The sequence below is a fragment of the Colias croceus genome, chromosome 3 (genome assembly GCF_905220415.1).
Source record: "Colias croceus chromosome 3, ilColCroc2.1".
In the NCBI taxonomy this organism is placed as follows: Eukaryota; Metazoa; Arthropoda; class Insecta; order Lepidoptera; family Pieridae; genus Colias; species Colias croceus.
In genome coordinates, this window is record NC_059539.1 from 3,936,828 (window position 1) to 3,959,061 (window position 22,234).

At 33.7% G+C, this 22,234-nt stretch overlaps 1 protein-coding gene across 1 annotated transcript in view; it reads right to left on the reverse strand.

Annotated features, from left to right (window-relative positions):
- The window catches only part of LOC123706424 (LIM domain transcription factor LMO4), an 84,621-nt gene that overhangs the window by 20,849 nt on the left and 41,538 nt on the right, over window positions 1–22,234 (reverse strand). Inside the window, exons 3-4 of the mRNA XM_045655696.1 lie at window positions 16,935–17,093; window positions 16,497–16,668 (exon numbers count right to left, since the gene is read on the reverse strand). Of these exons, the coding sequence (XP_045511652.1) occupies window positions 16,539–16,668; window positions 16,935–17,093 (289 nt within the window). The 3' untranslated portion in view covers window positions 16,497–16,538. The remainder of the gene's footprint in view (window positions 1–16,496; window positions 16,669–16,934; window positions 17,094–22,234) is intronic.

Sequence of the window (22,234 nt, forward strand, 5' to 3'; positions counted from 1 at the left end):
ACAAGTTGGAAGAGCGCAACTTTATGTTATGTTGTCTCGCATTAATTATTCTATTGCTTGTTTATCAATTCAACAGAGGAAAAATTAATAGTAAATAAATCCACATATTATTTTTTAAACTACGTATTTTTATTTTATTTTCGTATATTTCTATTATTTGTTATCGTGGGATCTTATTTAGATAAAGCAGTATTCGATTTATTAAAAAAAAACACATATCATAAAACATGTTTTTTTAGGTTAAACCCAAAAATGGTACCTTGTGTATATGACTATTTATTTCAGACGGCATAGTTGATAAATATACGGCATTAATTAACCACGTAGGGCTAATAGCATAATCAGAATAGTCGACTCTATAAAAAATTAATTACATTAGATATAACGTTATACAGGCTCCATTCTAATTAAGGCAACCTCAAGTAACTGTGACATTTTATTACGTCTAATTACGTACCTAAGATACACTTTATTGGCTTATTTACATTAAAATCGCTAACGGTTTGCATAATTTGTCACTTAAGCTAAATACTTGAGCTATTAAATAGTAGCCGAGATAATAAAATACACTACTATATTAACACGAGTACGGAATACATTACAAAACGTAACATTTTGTTTTTGCATTCATGGGAACTTTATTAAAATTTTATTGAAATCTTGATAAAATACGCTTTATTTCAAATAAAAAATGTATACGTAAAAAAAAACAATATGTATATGTCGACCTACGAAAAACGATCTGTAAAATATTCAATTTTTAGTTTTTTTAGTTTCAATCTATACTAATATTAAAAAGCTGAAAAGTTTGTTTGTTTGTATGTTTGTTTGTTTGAACGCGCTAATCTCGGGAACTGGTCCGATTTGAAAAATTCTTTCGCTGTTATATAGCCCATTTATCGAGGAAGGTTATAGGCTATGTGTCATCACGCTACGACCAACAGGGGTGGAGCCACGGGGGTGAAACCGCGCGGAGCAGCTAGTTTTTGATATAAATCAAACCAAAAGAGATGGCATTATGCTTGTTTCGCAAAATGCATTGAAAATCATTTTTACCGTACAATCTTCTATGATTGTAAGAACTTATTCAAACCACGTATAAATGACAGAGCATATGCAACTTTCTAAGCGGCACAAAACCAAGTAAATAATCACGCGCATTCGAGTTCAAGAGAAAGTTTTAATGTCGTTAATGAATTACATTGAAAATATAATTAATCCATTTGAAGAAACTCATAGAGGTGAGGAGATAAAAATGTTAATTAAGAGAAAAATGATGTAAAAAATAGTACAAGTAATGAGGCTCGGAGGGCGGAGTGACTTACGAGTGTCGGTTGTAACCGTCGCATTAATTAGCATTCCGCTAATGAGGAGTTATGGTGCTCTAATGAGATCACTTCAATCAGACGTATTTATTAGCCCCGACAATTATTGACGTGCATTTGTTGCTGGGACTTGCTGTTTTATTAATTTATATTTCATTTTGAAATGCCGTTTTGACGGTTTGAACATTCCTTGTGTTATTGATCGATTATAGTATTTTCGTTTGAAATATTGTGAGTTGATAAAGATCAATAAGGTATATGCATTAAACTCAAATAAAATACAGCATAAATAAATTATAGCAAGCTTAAAGTACTTGTAAGTAAAAATACAACTCGAGTCGAACTTCATTTTTCAAAGTACTACGGATAAGTGTGAACCGCTGTTACAAAACCGCGCAAAACAAAAGCGTCTCCACTGGAGGGGCCGTAAAAAGACGTTAATAATATTCGTCAAAGCACTCTGGTTACATTAAATCAATTTGCCCTTTCCGCGCGGTAAGTAGCGAACGGTGTAATTGATAAGTTGAAACCCTTGTAGCGCGGAGGCTACACTGCTGCTACGAGGCGCGGCGCTCACATGTGTGTACCGACTATTCGGATGTTACCCGAATTATATGTACTATTTCTTTATTTGATTAGTTGTATTGCGTTATAAGTTGTATTAACTTAATAATGGTCTGACTTATGCCATTATAATTCTATAGCTGATGCTAAGGAAATTTGCTACGAGAATGACGTAATAGAATTTGTTATTTTTCTAGAATTTTAGATTAAAACCTATTTTTTAAACATTTGTTTCAACGTAGAATTTTTATGTGTAGATAATATGTAATAAAGCGTAATTTCCTAATTTTAAATGATAAACATATTTATCACTAGCTGTGCCCGCGACTTCGTCCGCGTGGAATAGCGACTGCATAGTAGTTACTACTTTACATACAATTATTTAGTAAACACGTACTACCATAAACAATTCATAGAATTGTTAATAGAATTTATTACTAATCTAAGCTAAAAAACTTACGTTCTTTCCGGAAATCCGGGGCATTTTCCGGGGATATCCGGAAAATGCCTGTAAAATATCTGGAAAATCCCCCGGAAAATGTGTGAAAATGTCCGGGAAATACCCGGGAAATATCCGGAAAATGCGTGAAAATGTTCGGGAAAAGCGTGGAAAATGCCTGAAAAATCTAACTACAGTTTTTGGTTCGGGATCAATTTAATAATTACACCTGCTAATATTTTTTTTTACATATTTTCATTGTATAAAATCGTAACATAATTTCCTTTATGTATTGTTCTATTAACACATAGATAATATCTTCCCAAGGTACTAAATTTTAATAAAAAAGTTGTTTTTGTTATTTATATCTAAAAAATAGTATTTATATTAGACAGAAATAAACATAAAAATTTTATAAGTTTTATGGAAGCTGAATGTAATGCAAATGGGCAAATATAAAAGTAAAATTAGGTATTTAAAATAAATAAATGAAACAACTACTAATTACAGAAAAACTTCTTTTTCGGTTGAAAATTGCTGGATCATGAGTATAATTCTTTATCTCTTACCTTGGGCAGTCTGGAAGAGATCGCTAGTAAGCGATAAGACCGCCTTATGTACATACCGTGTTAATCCATTTGGTATGATTGTAAATATTTTACTTGGTATGGTACGTATATTACCACACCAATTGATAAATAATATGTACTCTGATCCCAGTACGATCTGTACCGCGATAGCCATAACGATAATAAAACAATCAGATGACAGTAAAGCACGATTAAAAATCATACTTGTACAGTAGTTGTAAGTGCAATATTTACGTTTCAAAATAACATTTTTTTTGGTACTAAAACGTAAGTAGATTCTCACGCACGCTGATACGTGGTTGGCTGCCCCTTTTCTCATTCCCGAAAAATATCCTCTAAAATTACCCAAGATTCTTCTAATGATTGTACCATACGTTGGAAATTAACTTTAGTCAACAATTGACCACGCGCCAGGATACTTATTTCTACTACATCCTCATGCAAATCGTTAATTTTTATGAACATTGAATCTGTAAATAAAAAAAATGAAAAGATTACTTTACCTAATTTTATTAAAAAGCTACTAACAAATAAAATTCTATCAAGAACTAAAGTGACCTTCTTTGGGCGTTTAATATAGTCTTGTAAAAGTTATACATAAAAATAAAATTTCATCATTTTCTTATTTTGTCGTAACTTCAATTCTAATTAAAAACATGAGTCCTAACTATATAATTAATTAATAAAGAATAAATATAAAAGCTACAACTTACCTTTTGTGGGAACGCAAGAAGGATTTTTTAAAATTTCACAATTAACTGTTAATAGTGTCTTGTTTGACATCAAATAATAAACATCTACCCTCACTTGTAAAATTTTATTTAGTATATTCACATTAAGATTCACATAAAATATAAGCACCTGAAGTGGACTCTGGGAAGACATGGGTTAAAAAGTTAAATAAATAAGTACAATTAAAAACCCCACCAACATCATATTATTTAATTTTTAATTATAAATTTGCAAGAAGCGTTAAACATGTAAATTGATTTGATTTTAATGAAGTCTCATAGATGGCGCTGTTTCAAATTTGTCTTTATACTACTAAGATTCATTAAACTGTTTCTCTGCCAAAATTACGTAAATGACGTAGTTTTTATAGTGTAAAGCTAGATAATAGCGTGGCTTACCCAAAAACAACATTTAAACATGAGTCTTTAGATTGTACGCTGTGTAATACACGGAATACGTTAGAAAAATATAGGTTCACAGCTCCTCCCCCGGAGGTGATAGCATGATAATGTGTATATAAAAGCCTCACCCGACCTGTTAGTAATATTCATGCAAAATTTGAAGTCAATCTATGCGGTACTTTTCGAGATTAGCTCGGACAAATATACAGACAAACAGACAAACAGACAAACCGACAAACAGACAAACAGACAAAAATTCTAAAAACTATGTTTTTGGCTTCTATATCGATTATAGATCATGGATTATGTATTCTTTTAAAAAAAATATTCAATGTACAGTTTTGACTTTCCTACGATTTTATTATATGTATAGATGATAAATAAGCACTATAAATGTTTTTTCTTCCAAGATTAAATATTAAATGATAAAAAAAAATATTAATGATTTATGCTAATGTGATATTTTATAAAAAGGAAAAACATTTTAAAATAATAAATTTTAAAGCAGAAAATAAATTTAGCGAACGATCTTGAAAATTTTCCATGCTCTGATCAACAAAGATAACCCAAAAAAACACATTTAAAAATCTGATATTTTCCTGTACATACGAGGAATTTAAAGAGCATGGTATATCTATGGGTACCTACCTAATACTTATATCTCTGTTTGAAAGAAGAATGGGTTTAAAAGTGAAAGCAACCAGAGACAATCTTATACAAGCACAATCAATTCATTTATCTTTAATTTGTATATGTAATTAATCATTAGTATGTACTTAATTTCTTTTCGCTAAAACACCAAATCAACTAGAGGGAATGCTAACAGAACTAAGCGCTGCAAGCGCGAATGTAGGCCTACAACTGAATACCTCAAAAACAAAAGTAGCTACCAATGGCATAAAGAAACCTATACGAATAAATCAAACACCTATTGAATACGTAGAGAGCTATATCTACCTCGGAAAACAAATATCATTTGAAAAGACAAGACATCTAGACGAAATAGACCGGAGAATCAAATTAACGTGGAATAAATACTGGAGTAACAAGGAAATACTAAAATCAAAACTATCAATGAAGCTAAAGAAAAAAGTAATGGACTCGTGCCTGTTGCCTTGTTTATCATATGGTGCCCAAACTTGGATCTTTAACCACAGTACCATGTCAAAAATACGCACGTGCCAACGGTCTATGGAAAGAAGTATCCTTGGCATCAAGACCATAGACAAAGTCAACAGCACAAAAATCAGAGCAAAAACCAAAGTAATAGACGTGTTACAACATGCACAGCGCTTAAAATGGAAATGGGCTGGACATATCGCCCGCTACTCCGAAGATAGATGGCCAAAAAGGGTCACGAAATGGATAGGCCCAGGATCCAAGAGACAGAAAGGCAGACCAAGGGCTCGCTGGGCTGATGATATTCTACAATTGACAGGCAAAGACTGGATGAAGGCAGCTGGAAACAGGAGGAAATGGGGACAGTTGGAGGAGGCCTATACCCGAAAGGGGCCAGGACATTTAACCTAACTGCATTTTTTTTTTTTTATATTTTCGTGTATTATGTATCTTTTGTAGTAAACTGTATCTAAATGTCATGGATTATAAAGGCTAAATAAATAAATAAATAAATAAAAATGTACTTAATAAGCCTCACCTACAAATCAATGTAAGATTGATTATACCAGGCTATGCGTTTTGTAATCAAAACAAGTTAAAGTTACAGATATTAGAAAGCTTATTGATACGAATTTGATTTTAATATATCGTATAGTTTATTTATTTATAAATTATTAATACTTTAAACAATAATAATATATTAACGTTCAGAAATAAAATTATAGATACATGTACTAGATTTAGTACTTGGCTTATTCATCAGCCCTTCAATCAGACGGCGTATAGACAGTAACCCAACTAAATTTTCTAAACCTTACGTTGAATATAACTTAATTAACGATTTTGTTCTAAATTAGCATTAAAATTAATTAAATAAAAAATTTTACTTGGCTACAAAAATTAGAGCTTTCCAGTACATTATACTCGAGCATTTTGTACATAAAAGCACTTGCCCAGTTTCTTGAAAATTTTAACTAAATATAATTGCTGTAGTAATACTTTATAACAAATAAAATACATTTTATCCAAACTTTCTAAATTATATTTGATTATTGAAAAACTCTTTGAATATAATTAGATATTTGGCACATTTAATAGGATCTAAATACACTTTTATATACATACATATTTAAATACACTTTTATTTTAAAGAAACAATATTGTGGTCATTTCCTATAAAAATAAATAATCCGCATTGCTATTTGCTATTTAATTTTACAACTGCAACTAAAAAAAAGCAGTAATAATTTATCAATCTTGAGGATTATCGTCGTTTCCAACTTATTGTTAATGTTTGTAATGATAATACATACATTTAAAATAATTATTTATTGCGGTTCGAGCTGCTTTTTACGTTCCACTCTTACATGCTATTTTAAAACATTACTTTGCGAATTAGCGAAATGAGAACCCGCGGCAACATCAAGGTATGATTTATTAATATTCAATTTCCAAATCGGACAAGGACTGTATAAAGGGAGGATAAAGGAGTGCACTGGAACAGATCGCACGACAATATCCTAATTCAGTCGCGCGAATGTAATCCATTAGTGCCCCCTCCTCAGGGCCTCCCTTTCCGCGGCGGTCTGTCATTCATAAACCTCCATATCATTTGTATTGGCACATGTTTCATATAACTAATGGACGGGGACACATTAAATACAGACATCTGCTTATTGCAATCAACAATATCGATATAAAAATCTGAATGTATTTGACTGCGTGTATCAACGTTTATTTTATGTAGCGAGTGCTGATTCCTGAATTGGTTAACAAATCGGGCTGTTTTTGTCTTTAAAGTATCGATTTTTTTCATATTCTAGTAAAAAAAAAAATACAAACGATATCTGTGATTTATCTAGAATATTTGTTGTTGTTGTTGTTCTAGAATAGGCTCAGATGTTATTTAGAGAAAATTCTACTATATTTTTCCTAAAATCATGTATTTAATAACTATATCAGAAGCCTGTACACCGTTTCGATATCCAAGATACAGGCAACAGCCTAGTTTGGATCTCCTAAATGATTTTTTATTTATTTATTTATTTATTTATGTTGAATTTAAGATTAACTTAATTAAAATTTCCTATGGCGATTACTTTCAATTAAAACTTTTTACATAAAGTTTTCATAAGAATGTTCTAGAGTGGTAATGAATAGCGTCTATTGTAATTAGCGAGTGACCTCGACAATTGTAAGATTATCTTGCCAATTATTGTGAGCGGAACACGATCTTTAAATTATCTTAATTGATCTCGGTATGTCGACGAGCTTATTTAATAAATGTGTAGACATTTTCACGATTATTCACGTTGCGTTAGCGGGAACTTGTTTTTAAACAATGTTTGAATAGTCGACGACTTTAATTAAAACAAAAACCGATCTATGTGTTCTCCGTAACTTTAGTTGAGTATAATATAATACGCCTTTAACGTCGCTTCGAGCATTTTAATGGGAAGCGTTGATCAAGATTTTATTAATGAGTATGTGCAAACTAAATGAGCATTACTTATGGATGTAATAGCGGATACTTCAGAATCGTAAAGTTTTGCTTTCATTTAGGAGTATAAAAAATCCCTGTAAACATGAGTTACTTTATCACCTATGTTTTTTGTAATAATTGTTGTATTGATCGTTATAAACCAGTGATTGTAATATCACTTACGGTAACAACATAAGCGCAAATTGTGAAAGTTTAATTATTATATAATTTTAATGGTTTTAATATGAGTGTTAACGATGTGAAATTAATGTAAACACGACCGTTGGGGCCGGAGACCGCATAGAGGCGGCTGGTACGTTAATTAATTAATAAATAAGCCCCGTGAATAATGGCCCTTGTGACAGGCGAAACATTGTACTTATTATAGATTTTTAATTATTTCTTGTTCCAGTTAGAAATTTTTATATTTATATAGTAGTCTTTTTATACACATTTCTATGTTACAACTACACAGTATTAAAAGATTAAAAAGCTCATGCTTATATTGATCTATTTTTACATTAACTTTTTAATATTACTCGGATCCTCCATTAACTGATAGAATATTCACCAAAACCTCAATAGTAATGAATATTCACTCAACGTAATAAAAAGAACGCTTTGATAGTATTTACAATTAATTTTATTAACACGAAATGTATTACTTAACTTTCCATTCGGATGTTTGCCCTTCGCAGAGCTTTAATACACTCCACCTATCTACACAGACCCCAGCAGATAACGTTTTCAGAAAAATTAAAGAAAGTAATCAGCGGAATTACGTCGGCTACTAAAATATGTATTCGTCATAAAAGTATGAGCCGACTTCTGAATAAATATTCATTATGATGGTTCGCGTAACGTTTTAGTGGAATTAAATGCTATTATCAGATACGATGCGATGCTCTCCGCCGAATCAATCAAGTACATTTGTTGTTTCGAGACGCATCAATATGTATTCATGATTAATAGCTTTTACATTAACTCCTGATTGTTATCGATCGCTTTCTTTTTCGTATATGCATTAGGGATTCTTGCTCATTTTATATGTACCTAGTTATGGTATTCCGTTGATGACCTCTGCGATTCAAATGCACATTTTTTGTTATATTTAAAACATAGCGTATAACGCGACACAAAAGTAAATAAAACAAAAGCTTAACATCCACAAATACGACTCGGCTCTTTAAAAAATCTGTAGGTTTTTATTTCTTTGTAACTTACGATAAAAGGCCTCATTGTATGCGAGTTAACCACGCTTAAAAACTTGAGTTATTACTTTTTAAAATCAATGATATATAGTTGTGGCCGATTCAATTGAAAAGCCGGTATTTATGGCGTATAAGAAAAGCATTTAGCAAAAACCGGTGTAATTTGTCGAAGACGTCGCTCAATATGTATGAGTTGTAAACAGTAGTAGGGGCCTTCATCCGACTGAAAGCTTTCATTCGACACTAATTAATTACTCAACTCGGTTTCAATTAAATTAACCCGAGAACGGGCATCGACACGCAATGAATCGATTGCGGGCTACGATTGAGATCGTTAATGTCGATCAATTTTCCTTGTTAGCGATCGATAAAGTTATTAGGCTCGCAATGCTATATGCTATTCATAGAAATACCGATGTTTATTCTTTGAAAGCTTGCAATTAAAATCTCTAACTAACTACTTGTAATTGCCACTTTGAAACAGACATCGACTATGTAGCCACTTAATTAATTTATTAACCTTAACGATAATTAAAGGCGAGCAAAATAGCAAAGAGGTGCTTTAAATATGTAGCACTAAAATTAGATTGCCCCTCAAACTTTAACAGAGTTTTGGTCGATACCCAGTGGAGAGGGACGTTTTAATTACGGCGTTTAAGTAAAAGCGCCGCATCTAGCTAGGTGCATTACAGAGATTCAAACCACCAAAAGCCTCCCACTTAGCTAATGAAACATGTTCACGTATAGTGTTCGAGCGTCGTCGCAGAGAGGCCTTCCGAGCATTGTGAAGGGAACGCGATTCGGCGACTCGAGTCCGCAAATCCTCATTTACTTGCATTATTTTAATGGAGCCATTGTGGCCGGATGTCCTTTGTCGCGTGCAGCGGATCCGGCGCACCGGGCTGTGGGAAATGTGCCGGTGCATAGTGCATAAGTGCATCACTGGCCTGGTTCGGCCGGCCGGTTCCGATGTCGGCATAAAGCGCTCCGAATTTAGGGATTCAATGGCTTCCTCGATCCGCGTATCAAAGAGTGAAATGTAGGTTTATTGTAGTCGTAATGACAGAATAGACGCGTCCGGAAACGTATCCATTAAATTAATTGAGTGGAGCGCAGTCGTTCGGGACCGCGGAGTCCATGGAGGGATCTCGGTCTTCTAATGGCTCGGCTTTCCTAATAAGCTAAGAGGTTGTCTTACTCGTATAAAAATGCAATCGCCGGGCCTCCGCTTCGCTGGCGACGTCGTACAAACTTTTCAAATTTTCCACCAACGCTGCGGTATTAATTTTAAATTAGAGGCGGAGACGTAAATTGTGCCCACATGTGAACGATTGGCGATGATTAAAGTTCTTGAGTTTTAACTTTATTAATTACATTTTCTTTCAGTGATTCAATTTCATCTAATGGATATTTTTATTCTTTTTCGGTATTAATTTTCCTATTGGGTATTTTAGAAATTACATTTTGTTCTATTTTAAAACGGGGCACCGTAGATTCAGGAATAAAATCTTGAAAATATTTTTATTGCATTGCAATCTCGTAGTTTGTGAACTTTTATGGATCAAATGACGTAATTATACCTATTTATAGCCCCACACAAGCATAATCAATGCAATAAAAAGCAGTTCCTATTCGTTACTAAAACGTTCAATCAATCAATACAATTTTAATCATAGGCGATTGCTTTAAAAATACAATAATGAGTATAATGCGACCTTCCTGTCAGTGGATTGATTAATTTCTAAGCCGACCAGCATCGCAATAACTAAACCAGACACGGAGTGGAGCCCAATGAATAAATTAAACACTAATTTCTTGACATACTTTGTTTGAAGCGGATTACCTTGCCCGTAATGCAATTTATAAAGTTTATACTTGGATACTTTAGGTGGATATATTTAATAATTATTCGTTCATGATCTGTAATAGGTATCTAGTTTTAAAAGTATTGTTGAATAGGATTTCTTAAGGCGCGTTGAGAATAAAATTTGAAGGCCGTCTCATGGCAATACCGTCACGTCATGGAGTAAGGCGACGATTTTGATATCTTTGAATCTTGCCAAAGAAGTTTCACTTCTGACACGTGTGCTCGCAGGCCGCAGCACACGCTCTTTTAGTAATTATTACTAGTACTTAGTACGATTATAACGCTCTATTATAAACATTAATTTATCTATTTTAATAAAACAGTGTGCTACAACTAACAAGTGTTATTCAAACATGAAATCGGGTAAAGTCTCATTATACGAATATTTTCTATTTTACAGATTTTTACATTTCTTTCCACGTCTACTTTAATAAACCAAAGATGTTAAAAATATAGAAATCTTATTTCAAAGGATGTTTAAATTAAATTGAAATACGCAAACATCCCCGTTTTCATTAAACTTACTAATTCTAAGAATAAATTGTTCACAGATCTCGGTAATGGATCAGCCACGGCAAACACTGATTCTGTTTACAACCGCATTTAACTGGAAACTGGTAATTAGTATGAAAATGATTAAGGCGAGAGTAGATCATTAGCGGCACGCAACGGTAGCGGGTTCGATGCCCGGCCCGATCTCACGAAGGGCGTCGGTTTCAACAAAAACTTTGTAGTTACCTACTTTTAATTAGTTTTCTTACGACATTTTATTTTCAATTTTTACTCGAAGACAAAACAGTAATAGCGCTCTTTTAGTAATTCAGATTTCGTGATGAATTATTTAAATTATTGTTCTGACATTAAAGACACGCCATCGCTAGAGGATAACATTCAGTTTGAAATAAGAACTGCAATTAGATGCAGTAAAATCGCATTACGTTATAAAAATAAACACAATATACATTGTAATCATTATTTGCACGTTAATTGGACATAATGAAGAAGCTGCGCAAACAACAGATCGAATTTTATTCGTCTAAGCACCAATATTCGAAGCGAGTAAGAACTTTAATAATTAAAGCGAGTTAAACACGTAGTTAGGTACTTGAGCGCACTCACTTAGCCTTTGACTGAAGATCACCTGTCCAGAGCACAGATCAGAGGGACAGAGTTAGCCCCGAGCTATGCCCTTTGTGAAAAGATTCCCAAAGCGACTTTGATGTCGAGCCCAGCGGGTAATTTGGAAAAACGTTATTTAATTACCTTTCGACAAGTCCGAGTTATCGCGTTACAAAGCCGGAACGGTCAAGTCTTTGAGCATTCATTTTTACACCAGCCAAAGGTGCTGTCATGTCCAGCTGTTTGCCAATTAACTACGCGCTTTGACCACTACGTACAAAGTAATAGTTGGCTCCCGCTCATTACCGCGCACTCCCTATATGGGGATATTAACATAACTAATTGCTTCTTGTTGATCATAACTTTTTCATGCTGAATTATTTGAAAAGCAATTAGACGGCAAAAACGGATGATGCATTTATCGCATTGTTTAAAATTGTCATAGTCAATTAAAAGGGCATTTTTTCGAGTCCAAAACGGGCATGCAATGCAAATGCAATTATCTTAGCAACATTCAAGTAAATTGAATGGACAATAGTTTTATGAGTTACAAAATAAGTTACCAAAATAAGTTGAGAGTACTTAAAGTTTGGAATTGGTTAACAGTGCATTTTGAGCGCCGTAAGCAAGCATTGTGGGGTGGCGCCCGCGGCGGTTGGCCACTGGTCGCCTCCAAGATAATTAACTCTATGAACTATCCGAGAAGCACGCCAATTAGAAATTCGGTTTAGAGCCTTAATAAATATCATTAGTCAACTATACTAAAGAAATTGATCTGTTTTGATAAAATCTTTCTAGCTTCAGGGTTCATGCCATCCAGAGTTTAAAGGGATGAAAAAAGAAAGCAAAGTTTTTGTGAAATTTCCGCCAATTCCATCTATCGAACAATTTTTTGAGAAAAAAAATAATTACCCAAAAATAAACATAAAAATGGTCATAATAATTTAAACAGCATATTTAAACATTCGAAATTCGTCGTATCGTAACATCTTGCCTAGTTTTTGATGACTAAAATAAATATGCTACGTTACACAATCAGAAAATAGTCATATGGACTATAAATCACCTAAAGTTAGTTTTATAGCGCATTAATTTAATTAATGGACAGGATTGCAAGAATTCAATATCACGCATCAGGTTTTAGATACGAAAATAAATCAAACGAATCTTAATCATTATAATATATTTGATATTGAGTGGGCAATGGTATATTTAGCGTTCCATAAATATATTTTTAAAAGGACAAACGACGTTGCTAAGTAATAAATTTGTTTAACTAGATATTCAACACTAGCTGTGCCCAGCGGTTTTATCCGCGTTGCTCCGCTTCTGTTGGTCTTAGCGTAATGTTATATACCTTCCTCGAAAAATGGGCCTATTTAATAATAAAAGAATTTTTCAAATCGGACCAGTTAGTTCCTGAGATTAGCGCGTTCAAACAGATTCAAATTCTTAAGCTTTATAATATTAGTATAGATTAAATTCACACAAGCTTAATAATTATGAAGTTTAAAATAAGCGATGGTATTCCAACTTTGTGGGATTCGCTCGAGTGAATAGCTCATATAAACAAAGCTAGACTCATTCGCTGTTCAATGAACAGGCTAATACCGTGTCTTCGCCACTTCTTTGTGGTTCATAATTTATAATTAAATTTGTACTTTGGTAATGAGCCTTTGTTCTAACTGCATGTGCAAGGTGGAACAGAGGATTTCGCAAATTTAATTTTATAGATTTAAATATTTACGTAATAATTTTTGTTATTTGTTCAAGATTAATAAAATTAAGTTTTACTTGCATTTAATGTAATTATTATAAAATATTCTCAAAGATTAAAATAAATATACATAATATGTTATAAATAATTAGTTTTGTAAATTATTAATCATACACTAATTTTATACAGTTTTACTTACAAAATTTTGTTTGTAGGTATAATTACGAAATTAAGGATATCTACTATTACCACATTCTCTTGAATATCCTACTAATATTATAAATGCGAAAGTTTGTGAGGATATGTGTGTGTGTGTGTTAGTTACTCTTTCACGCAAATACTACTGAACCGATTACAATGAATATAGCACACATATAGAGGGTAACTTGGATTTATGCGGGAGAACTATGCGGGTTTTTCTTTCAAAACGCGGGCGAAGCCGCGGGCGGAAAGCTAGTACAACTACAACATAATTAGTAATTTAATTAAATTTCAGAACATCCCATTTTTATAAAGTTCTGTTCATTCACACTTTTAAGTGCTCCAGAGATGACATGCATTTTGTTTTTGTTATGCAAATAAAATAGCTTACCAAGTGGCTGCGGTAAAAGCTTCTTTTCAACGACAATACGCAACCAGCGACGAAATATTAACTTTGGTGAACATAATAATATCTATACTAATATTATAAAGAGGAAAGGTTTGTAATTATGTATGTATGTATGTATGGTTTTCACGCATAAACTACTGGACCGATTTCAAAAATTATTTCACCATTAGAAAGCTGCATCTTCACTGAGCAACATAGGCTAGGTTTTATCCAGGAAATCCCACGGGAACGGGAACTATGTGGGTTTTTTTCTTTGAAAAGCGGGCGAAGCCGCAGGTGGAAAGCTAGTAACTTATATTTATATATTAACGCAATGGGTTTTTTCGTATGTATGTTTGAGTTTATCGTGGAAGTGTTGTGTTGATACGGGTGGATTTGTTTTTGTATTACACTTTGTAAAGGAATCGCGATATGTATTGGATGAAGTAGTCGAGAGTAAGATGGTAAAATTTGTATACATTGTTTGTAAAAGTTACAAAAACTTAAAGATAAATTAATATTTCAAAATATATCTATACTAATATTATAAAGCTGAAGAGTTTGTTTGTTTGAACGCGTTAATCTCGGGAACTACTGGTCCGATTTGAAAAATTCTTTCGGTGTTAGGTAGCCCATTTATAGAGGAAAGTTATAGGCTATATATCATCACGCTACGACCAACAGTGGTGGAGCCACGGGGGTGAAACCGCGCGGAGCAGCTAGTTAATTTTAAAAAGATTATTAATGAATATCAATTAGTTAAAGTATACACGCGGACACGACACAAAACTGTCACAGATTCAAATGAATGCAATCTAACTCAGGTAACAGACGATCAATATTAATTATTTCTTAACGTAAACTTTGAGTCACGACTTAAGCGCTAATTAATTAAATAAAGGTCAGAGCGTGTTTCTACATTTCACGCGATCATTAGTTGAGATGTTTAAAAGGAAAAGGGTAACCTTAACGAGTGTTTATTTATAGAGAATATAAGATGTACCGTGTTTTATTGTTTCTTAGCTTCGGATCGGCTTTCTTGTCATAAGAGGTGTTTCTAGGCTGCTTCATCTGTGTTCTAAATTATATCACGATGTAATTTTGATTGCGTAAGAGATCCTTGCATATAGGCTTTTATTAACACGTATTTTATTTTGAATATAATAATGTATAACAGGTTGTTTCGCAATAAAAAATATATTTGTAAAAACTAGCAACTAGACGCGTTAGAATAACGATTTTTGACAGAAATGTTTTTAGATAAAATGAATAGAATGTAATTACAAACAAATCACTTTTTTTAATTTTGATTTTGTGCATTAAAAATAAATAAATAAACATGTAGATTTATAAGATTATTTTATCTTAAGAAAGAGTTAGATTCAAGATAAGATCTTTCAATATTACTCCAGAATTCATAATTTTCAATAAATAGATAAATACGATGATAAAATTCAATACCCATAGATTAGTCAACACAATTAATTAAAGAGGGTCCAAATTAACGTTAGCAGAATGGTCTGGCCCATTCTGCATAACCAAGCTTTAGAAACCGTGAATACAATTGATATAATTAATATAGAGTATAATATACGTTCAATCGTGGCCTATTTCAATTTATAGACGGGACGATAATTGCGTCGCAAATTGCCCATTTAGCAATGACAACCGAGTACGAGTAGGTGTCAGCATTAAGATATAACAAATAGAAATAAACCATGACTTATTATGAACCTCGTTTTCGAATAGAAAGTTGTGAAAGGTCTAAGATTTATAACAAAGGGAAGGCAGATAAGACGGAAAATATTAGAAGTGTATAATTTATTGATATAATAGCCTAAATAGCTGGTTGCGTAAACAGAATTCGATTATCGACTGTAATGGCTTAGAGGTGATTTAAAACTTTATATCTCGACAAGGTGATTTTGCTGCAGTACCTAAGTTATAGATAATTTTGTCAAGTGATATCTAGGTGTTTCCAGGTGTTAGCTGTATCGGATGTTTGCGTACTCAACGCAAAAATATGTAAGCTCTAAAACAAATTACAATCAACAAAAGAATTGAGTATTTATCGTTTTATGAACAATATTCTAGCAGAAGATCCAGATTAGTAAAAGCTCTTTGCGAGTATTGGACATGCAGGTCCTATATCCTTTGTCATTCCGAAAATGTAGCGTCCTACTGATTAAGATATTTCACAAACATACAAAGCATTTCGTCTTTCCAATGTGAAGTATAAAATATGTGAAAGTTTGAATTTTAAATATGGAAATGTATATCGTAAAAAAAATCTTGTATACAAATATGTATGTGTATAGTAAATAATGTACATAAAGAATACCTCTTCAAAGTCCCTGTGCGAGTGTTGCGCAGGCGCGGGCGCTCATTCCCGCGACCGCCGCGGGCGGCCCACCTTGCCCTTGCGCACGGGCGCGCCGGGCGCGGCGTTCGCGCTCTTCATTAGCTTCTGCCAGTCTTGTTCGCACACTAGGGAACCGGCTAGCATGTAGTACCTGGGTATAGGAAGTTTTTGTGGGTTTTTATCATTTTATCAAGCCTTTCTAAGCGGAACAAAATTTTGGAAGTAGACTAGGGAAGCAGCTAGTAGGCTACGTTGTAGTAAGTATTTTTTTCTAGTTCATGACAGTTTCGGTAGCAGGCTAGGGAACCGGCTAGCACGAAGCACCTACTTAGGTATTAGGAATAAGTTTAAAAATTTAGTATCTATCTACTGTATACCTACGTATACTTAGGCAGTAAGTATATAGTTTCAACATACCTATCACCCTGCATAAGGTGTGACCCGCATTTGGAACACGCGAAGCACTTTATGTGGAAGACGTGTAGAGGCTGCTGCGGCGCGTTCGTCCGCATCACGAACTCGCTCGCGGGGATCGCCTGCCCGCACGCTGCGCACGCGCCGCCCGTACCGAACATTCTGGAACAAGGAACATTGTATTGACGTTACATGGTTTAAGGTACATTACAAGTTATGTAGTATTTAGTAGATAATCAGTGGTTATAGTTAAATGGAATTTTTGAATGTATAGGGCAATAAGCTTTGTTTATAGATATTTTGAAGCGACAAATTATGGGATGATTGTGCCTTTTATTTACGTATACTTGTTAATTATTTTACACGATAAACATGCTATTAATACTAATGAAAGTTATTTCTATTTATTTTAACCGACTTCAAAAAAAGGAGGAGGTTATCAATTCGGCCGGTATGTTTTTTTTTACGTATGTACCTACACCGATTACTCCGAGGTTTCTGAACCGATTTACGTGATTCTTTTTTTGTTCGATGCGGGATGGTGTCGAATTGGTCCCATAAAATAAAATTTTATTCGCATAGGCCCAGTAGTTTTTATTTTATGAGCATTTTTGTCTGTATTTCTAAATGTTGCAAGTGCAAGTTTGAAGTCGGTTGTTTTTAACGCAGTTATCACTTGTTCAGAACGAAAATATGTATATACTTAGTTCAAAATTTAAGCTCATCCATATAGAATATTCAGGGTAGAAAAGCATGTAAATAATATATTTTATATTTATTTTATTTCTAAGTAAATACTATAAATAATGTAAAACAATTAGATTGATTTCAGTCTTGATATTGAGGTCTTTGACAAGTTTAAAACCTGTATGTAAATGCTATGAAAATTATTAAATCACGTGTAATAATTTAGCCAATTTGTCTTTAAACGGTCCGTAATATACGATTGTACATGACAAGGCTCATATAAATAATGGTCCCCAAAATGGCTTTTTGATTTGTACATTCTCAACCCTTATAACTCGAATGAGCTGGAATATAACCGGTCAAAGCCTTTACAGAAATATCGAAGGAAAGCTTTCAATTTATCGGTTCACTTGAGAATGCTAAATTTAATGTTAGTTTGATGTTAAGATAGCGGTAACGGGTAACAAGCGCACGATTATTGCCTCTAACTTTGATAGATGGCTAATAAAGCAATGTAATGACAGGGGTGATAAATCATTTGGACGAGAACGTATAGATACTGGCTAAAATAGCAACAGTTTGTATTGCGGACAAATTATTTTGTAACAAAAATTACCGCGAATCATAAATAATTGTTGCCAATGTCTGGCAACTGGAGTACTTAGTTCAAATCTAGACTAATGGAGTATATTTAGTTAAAAGCTATAGAAAGAAGGGATTTTCAACGAAATAGCACCTTGACTTGTTAACATACGTTTCCATGGTAACGCAATGGACTCAGAAACAATTCATTTCTCTTAAACAAGAAGATTAATTATTACCTACTAGGTTTCCGCCCGCGGCTTCGCCCGCGCAGTCAAAGAAAAACCCGCATAGTTCCCGTTCCCGTGGGATTTCCGGGATTGCGTCATTTCCCCGGGATAAAAAGTAGCCTATGTCCTTTCTCGGGTATCAAAATATCTCCATACCAAATTTCATGAAAATTGATTCAGTAGTTTAGGCGTGATTGAGTAACAGACAGACAGACAGAGTTACTTTCGCATTTATAATATTAGTAAGTATGGATATGAATTCACTTCAAACTATATTTTTGGAAATCTAAAGACCTTTAATAATCTAGTTATATTTGCGCGCCGAATTAAATTAAAATCACAATGGAAGAGAAACACTAGGTTAGTTTTAAGCATACTTTTTGCATAATGTTATGACATGACGCTGCTAGAAAGAGATTGCAGGGTAATTTTGCTAACGAGGCTGTTTTGGACATCTTAAAATGGAACGGGTTATTAAATTGTTTTTCCTACAAACAAATAATAATATTATTCAATTATCACTGTTTATATTTATTTGATAATTTGTAAAATAAATTAAACACTTAATGTCAAAGCTATCGTCTACTAAATAAGGGATTTAAAGGAAAATTAATACATGCTAATTAATATTCATCAAAATGGTTAAGCCTTATACATATTTGTTACATTTTGTAAAGGCATTTTTAGGCTATCACAACTGTTGTTTCCCTATACACTATCGCGTTTAACCACTTGTCGAGTATTTAAACGCTATCCTTATTTAGTGCGGAAATAAATCACAATGACCATACACGGTTCGGTTTTAGTTCTATTATATTTCATGCGGACGTAAATGCCGCAACATGGGGTATAAATCTTATGCACACATTTCACGAAGGTAATATTCGAATTAGTGTATTTTGTCGTATTTTTATTAAAGTTTCGAAGTCTATTGTGCCTGTTTTATATGCAAATTGTTTATGTTTCAATATAATATGCGTTTTTTTTTCCTTTTTTACTATGAATATAGAAATAAACGTTCCTAGTATCTTCAAAACAATTTATTTTATATAAGAAAATGTAAAGGTGTTAACAGATGAGAGATGCCACATGTAGGTATTTTATACTCATTCAATTTAATTGCTTTTTAATTAACGTTCGTCTTGCAACAAAAAACCGGCAGCCGAAGTCAATTTAGAAGAAGTTAATTTGACTAGTGCAGTTTATTGAGCGGCCAACAAACACGGAACATGCATGAACAACACGGCAGGTTCGCATACAATGTGGACGATATTGCAACGTGTCAATTTACTCAAAGTAACCCTACGGCTGTGAGAACATCGCTGCAGCTGTTTCCCGTTTAATAGCCCTATTTAATACTTAATGAGTAATTATTGCAATGGCCATTAGCGGCGCGGACGTCCATATTATTTACAGCCGGACGGAATATTAATAAATTGAAACAATCCGCCCGAAAGCAATCAAAATTTAATTACCTGACTCTTCGTTCTGAAATTATTTGTGGCGAACATCGCCAAAAGATAAATTTGAAAATCTTAAAAGATAAATTCACTTCAATCACTCGCAGCAAATAGGATTTCGTTTCATTTACTCCGGTAAGAGCGTTTTCAATTAAGGAACGCCCGACAAACAGTAGGTATCGGTGTATGAAGGTAAAATTAATTAAACCGAGCCAAGACAAACATGTACGAATCTATTTGTGTTGGTCGCTCGCGGGAACTGATGCGATACATGATATAAATATGTCAATTTATAAAGTTATCGCATACTTGCTTGGCGCGTAATCGACTGACGGCTTTCTGCGACTTGAGCAGCCTTCTTTATTCACATTTCCAATATGTAATGATGCCATTAATTCAGTTTCAATTCAAGACCTCACAGAAAACTAATTTTGAACTGTTTCAATCCAATTTAACATTTTGTAGTTTCATAAATTTGTACGATATTTCAAATTTTATGAGAAAAGTAATGTAATATCACACAACGAAGACAAACGACAATAAAGACCGTACGAAACTTTCTGCTGCTTATAATTCTAGAACTTAACATTTCATTAAATAACTTACGTATTATAGTACAAAGTAATATGAGGGACGTGTATGAATTTGTTTTATTTATTCGGCCGTAAATTCCGTAACTTTAATCAACTTTCTTACATTACGAAGGGCTCGGAGCAACTCGAAACTGATAAAAGGATTTAGTTGGAAACCTTTCGCATTCGTGATTTTATTTACGCACGACGCAAAATTACAATTTCTAATCGGGAATAACTTTAAGGTCTGATATCGATATTAATTAACGTGTGCGTGAATGAGGAAGTTTGTCTCTAGTCGAACTTTGCTCGCCTTCGTTACGTGTAAAATTGAATACGCTGTGAATCCTCATTAATTTAAGATGAAGACTGTATCTTGACATGTTATTTTATTCATTACGGGAACGTCTCAGAACGAGTGTTGTATACGTGTTGACTTCAGATTGTTATAAGGAACATAATTTAAAAGCTCTCAGCGAGATCATTAGTGAGAGAAATAAGAACAGGTGAAAGGATTCTATATAATATCGCTCGAATCCTAAGTGTGAATAAATGAATTCTATTATAAATAAATAAGGTATTCACCATAATTGGTAACAGCATCGAACGCGACGGTAGTTAAATGTTTCAGTTATGAGTACGTAAAGTTATGTTTGAATTGCTAAAAAGCTATTGATAACTGCATCGTGTTTTATTTGTCTTTCGTTGAAATTTAATAGCTACTGAATACTATATTTAATTGACAACATTAACGTCGAAAAAGACGTCTTTACACTACTTATAAAATGAATCCATTTAGTTTGCAAACGTTCCATCACAAAAAGTGGAGCCTTATTAAAAAATAAAACTCGAGTTATTCGGGTAAAGCGCGCTAATATGGAATCAGTGACGTAATAAGGCCGTAATTTGGATCGATTGGGCGCCGGGCCGCGGGACTTGTTGCTTCCGATCATTGGGCGAAGACGCTGAGTGCCGCTTCATCTGTCAATCTGGGACCTTGGGATGTGCCAGGATTTGGCCTGTAAGAAAATAATGCGAATGGGGTTTGTCTTTTGATTCGGGTTTAGAGTATTGTTTTCTCAATGGAGTATTGATGGTTTATCAAATATGCAATGTGTAATTTTTTTAAGTGCTGTAAACGCACAAAAAACTCTTCTATCTTCAATTACGCCCACTGATAAATAAAAACTATTTTTAGAGGTGGACTGGCTCATTAATCATATTTGAGTAGGTATAACAGAAAAATATGAATTTTATTTTATTCTTTCAATATTTCATCCACCATCAAACAGAAAAACGAATAGAACTCAAAATCGTATGCACTCTAACAAGTCGCGAATCGCGAAGATTTAACAAGTTACGCTAGTTACCTCAACTAGGCATAAAGTAGAGGTGTTATCGGATGTCGTTATAATCACAATGCATGTTGGGAGGTATCGAGTTCGCACGTCGTTAGCGACACTCGTTAGGCGCGTGGCGGACAAGCCAAGAATCCGCTAATGATTCAACATGGTTGATATGGTGACGGGAGGCGCGAGAGCGGTTTGGTTTACACTCGAGGAATGTATAACCTGATGTATAACCTAACCATATGTATACACATGATTAGCGATGTGTCATACAATGATGGGATGTATGGAAGCGGTTTTGTTTAAAAGAGGAATTTGTAAGCGCATCTTTCATGGACCCTCTTCACAATCGAGAGCGTTGGCCCAATAAATGATAGTCGATGTTTGCTGCCGTTACGGCCGCGGCGCGGCGTTTATCAATAA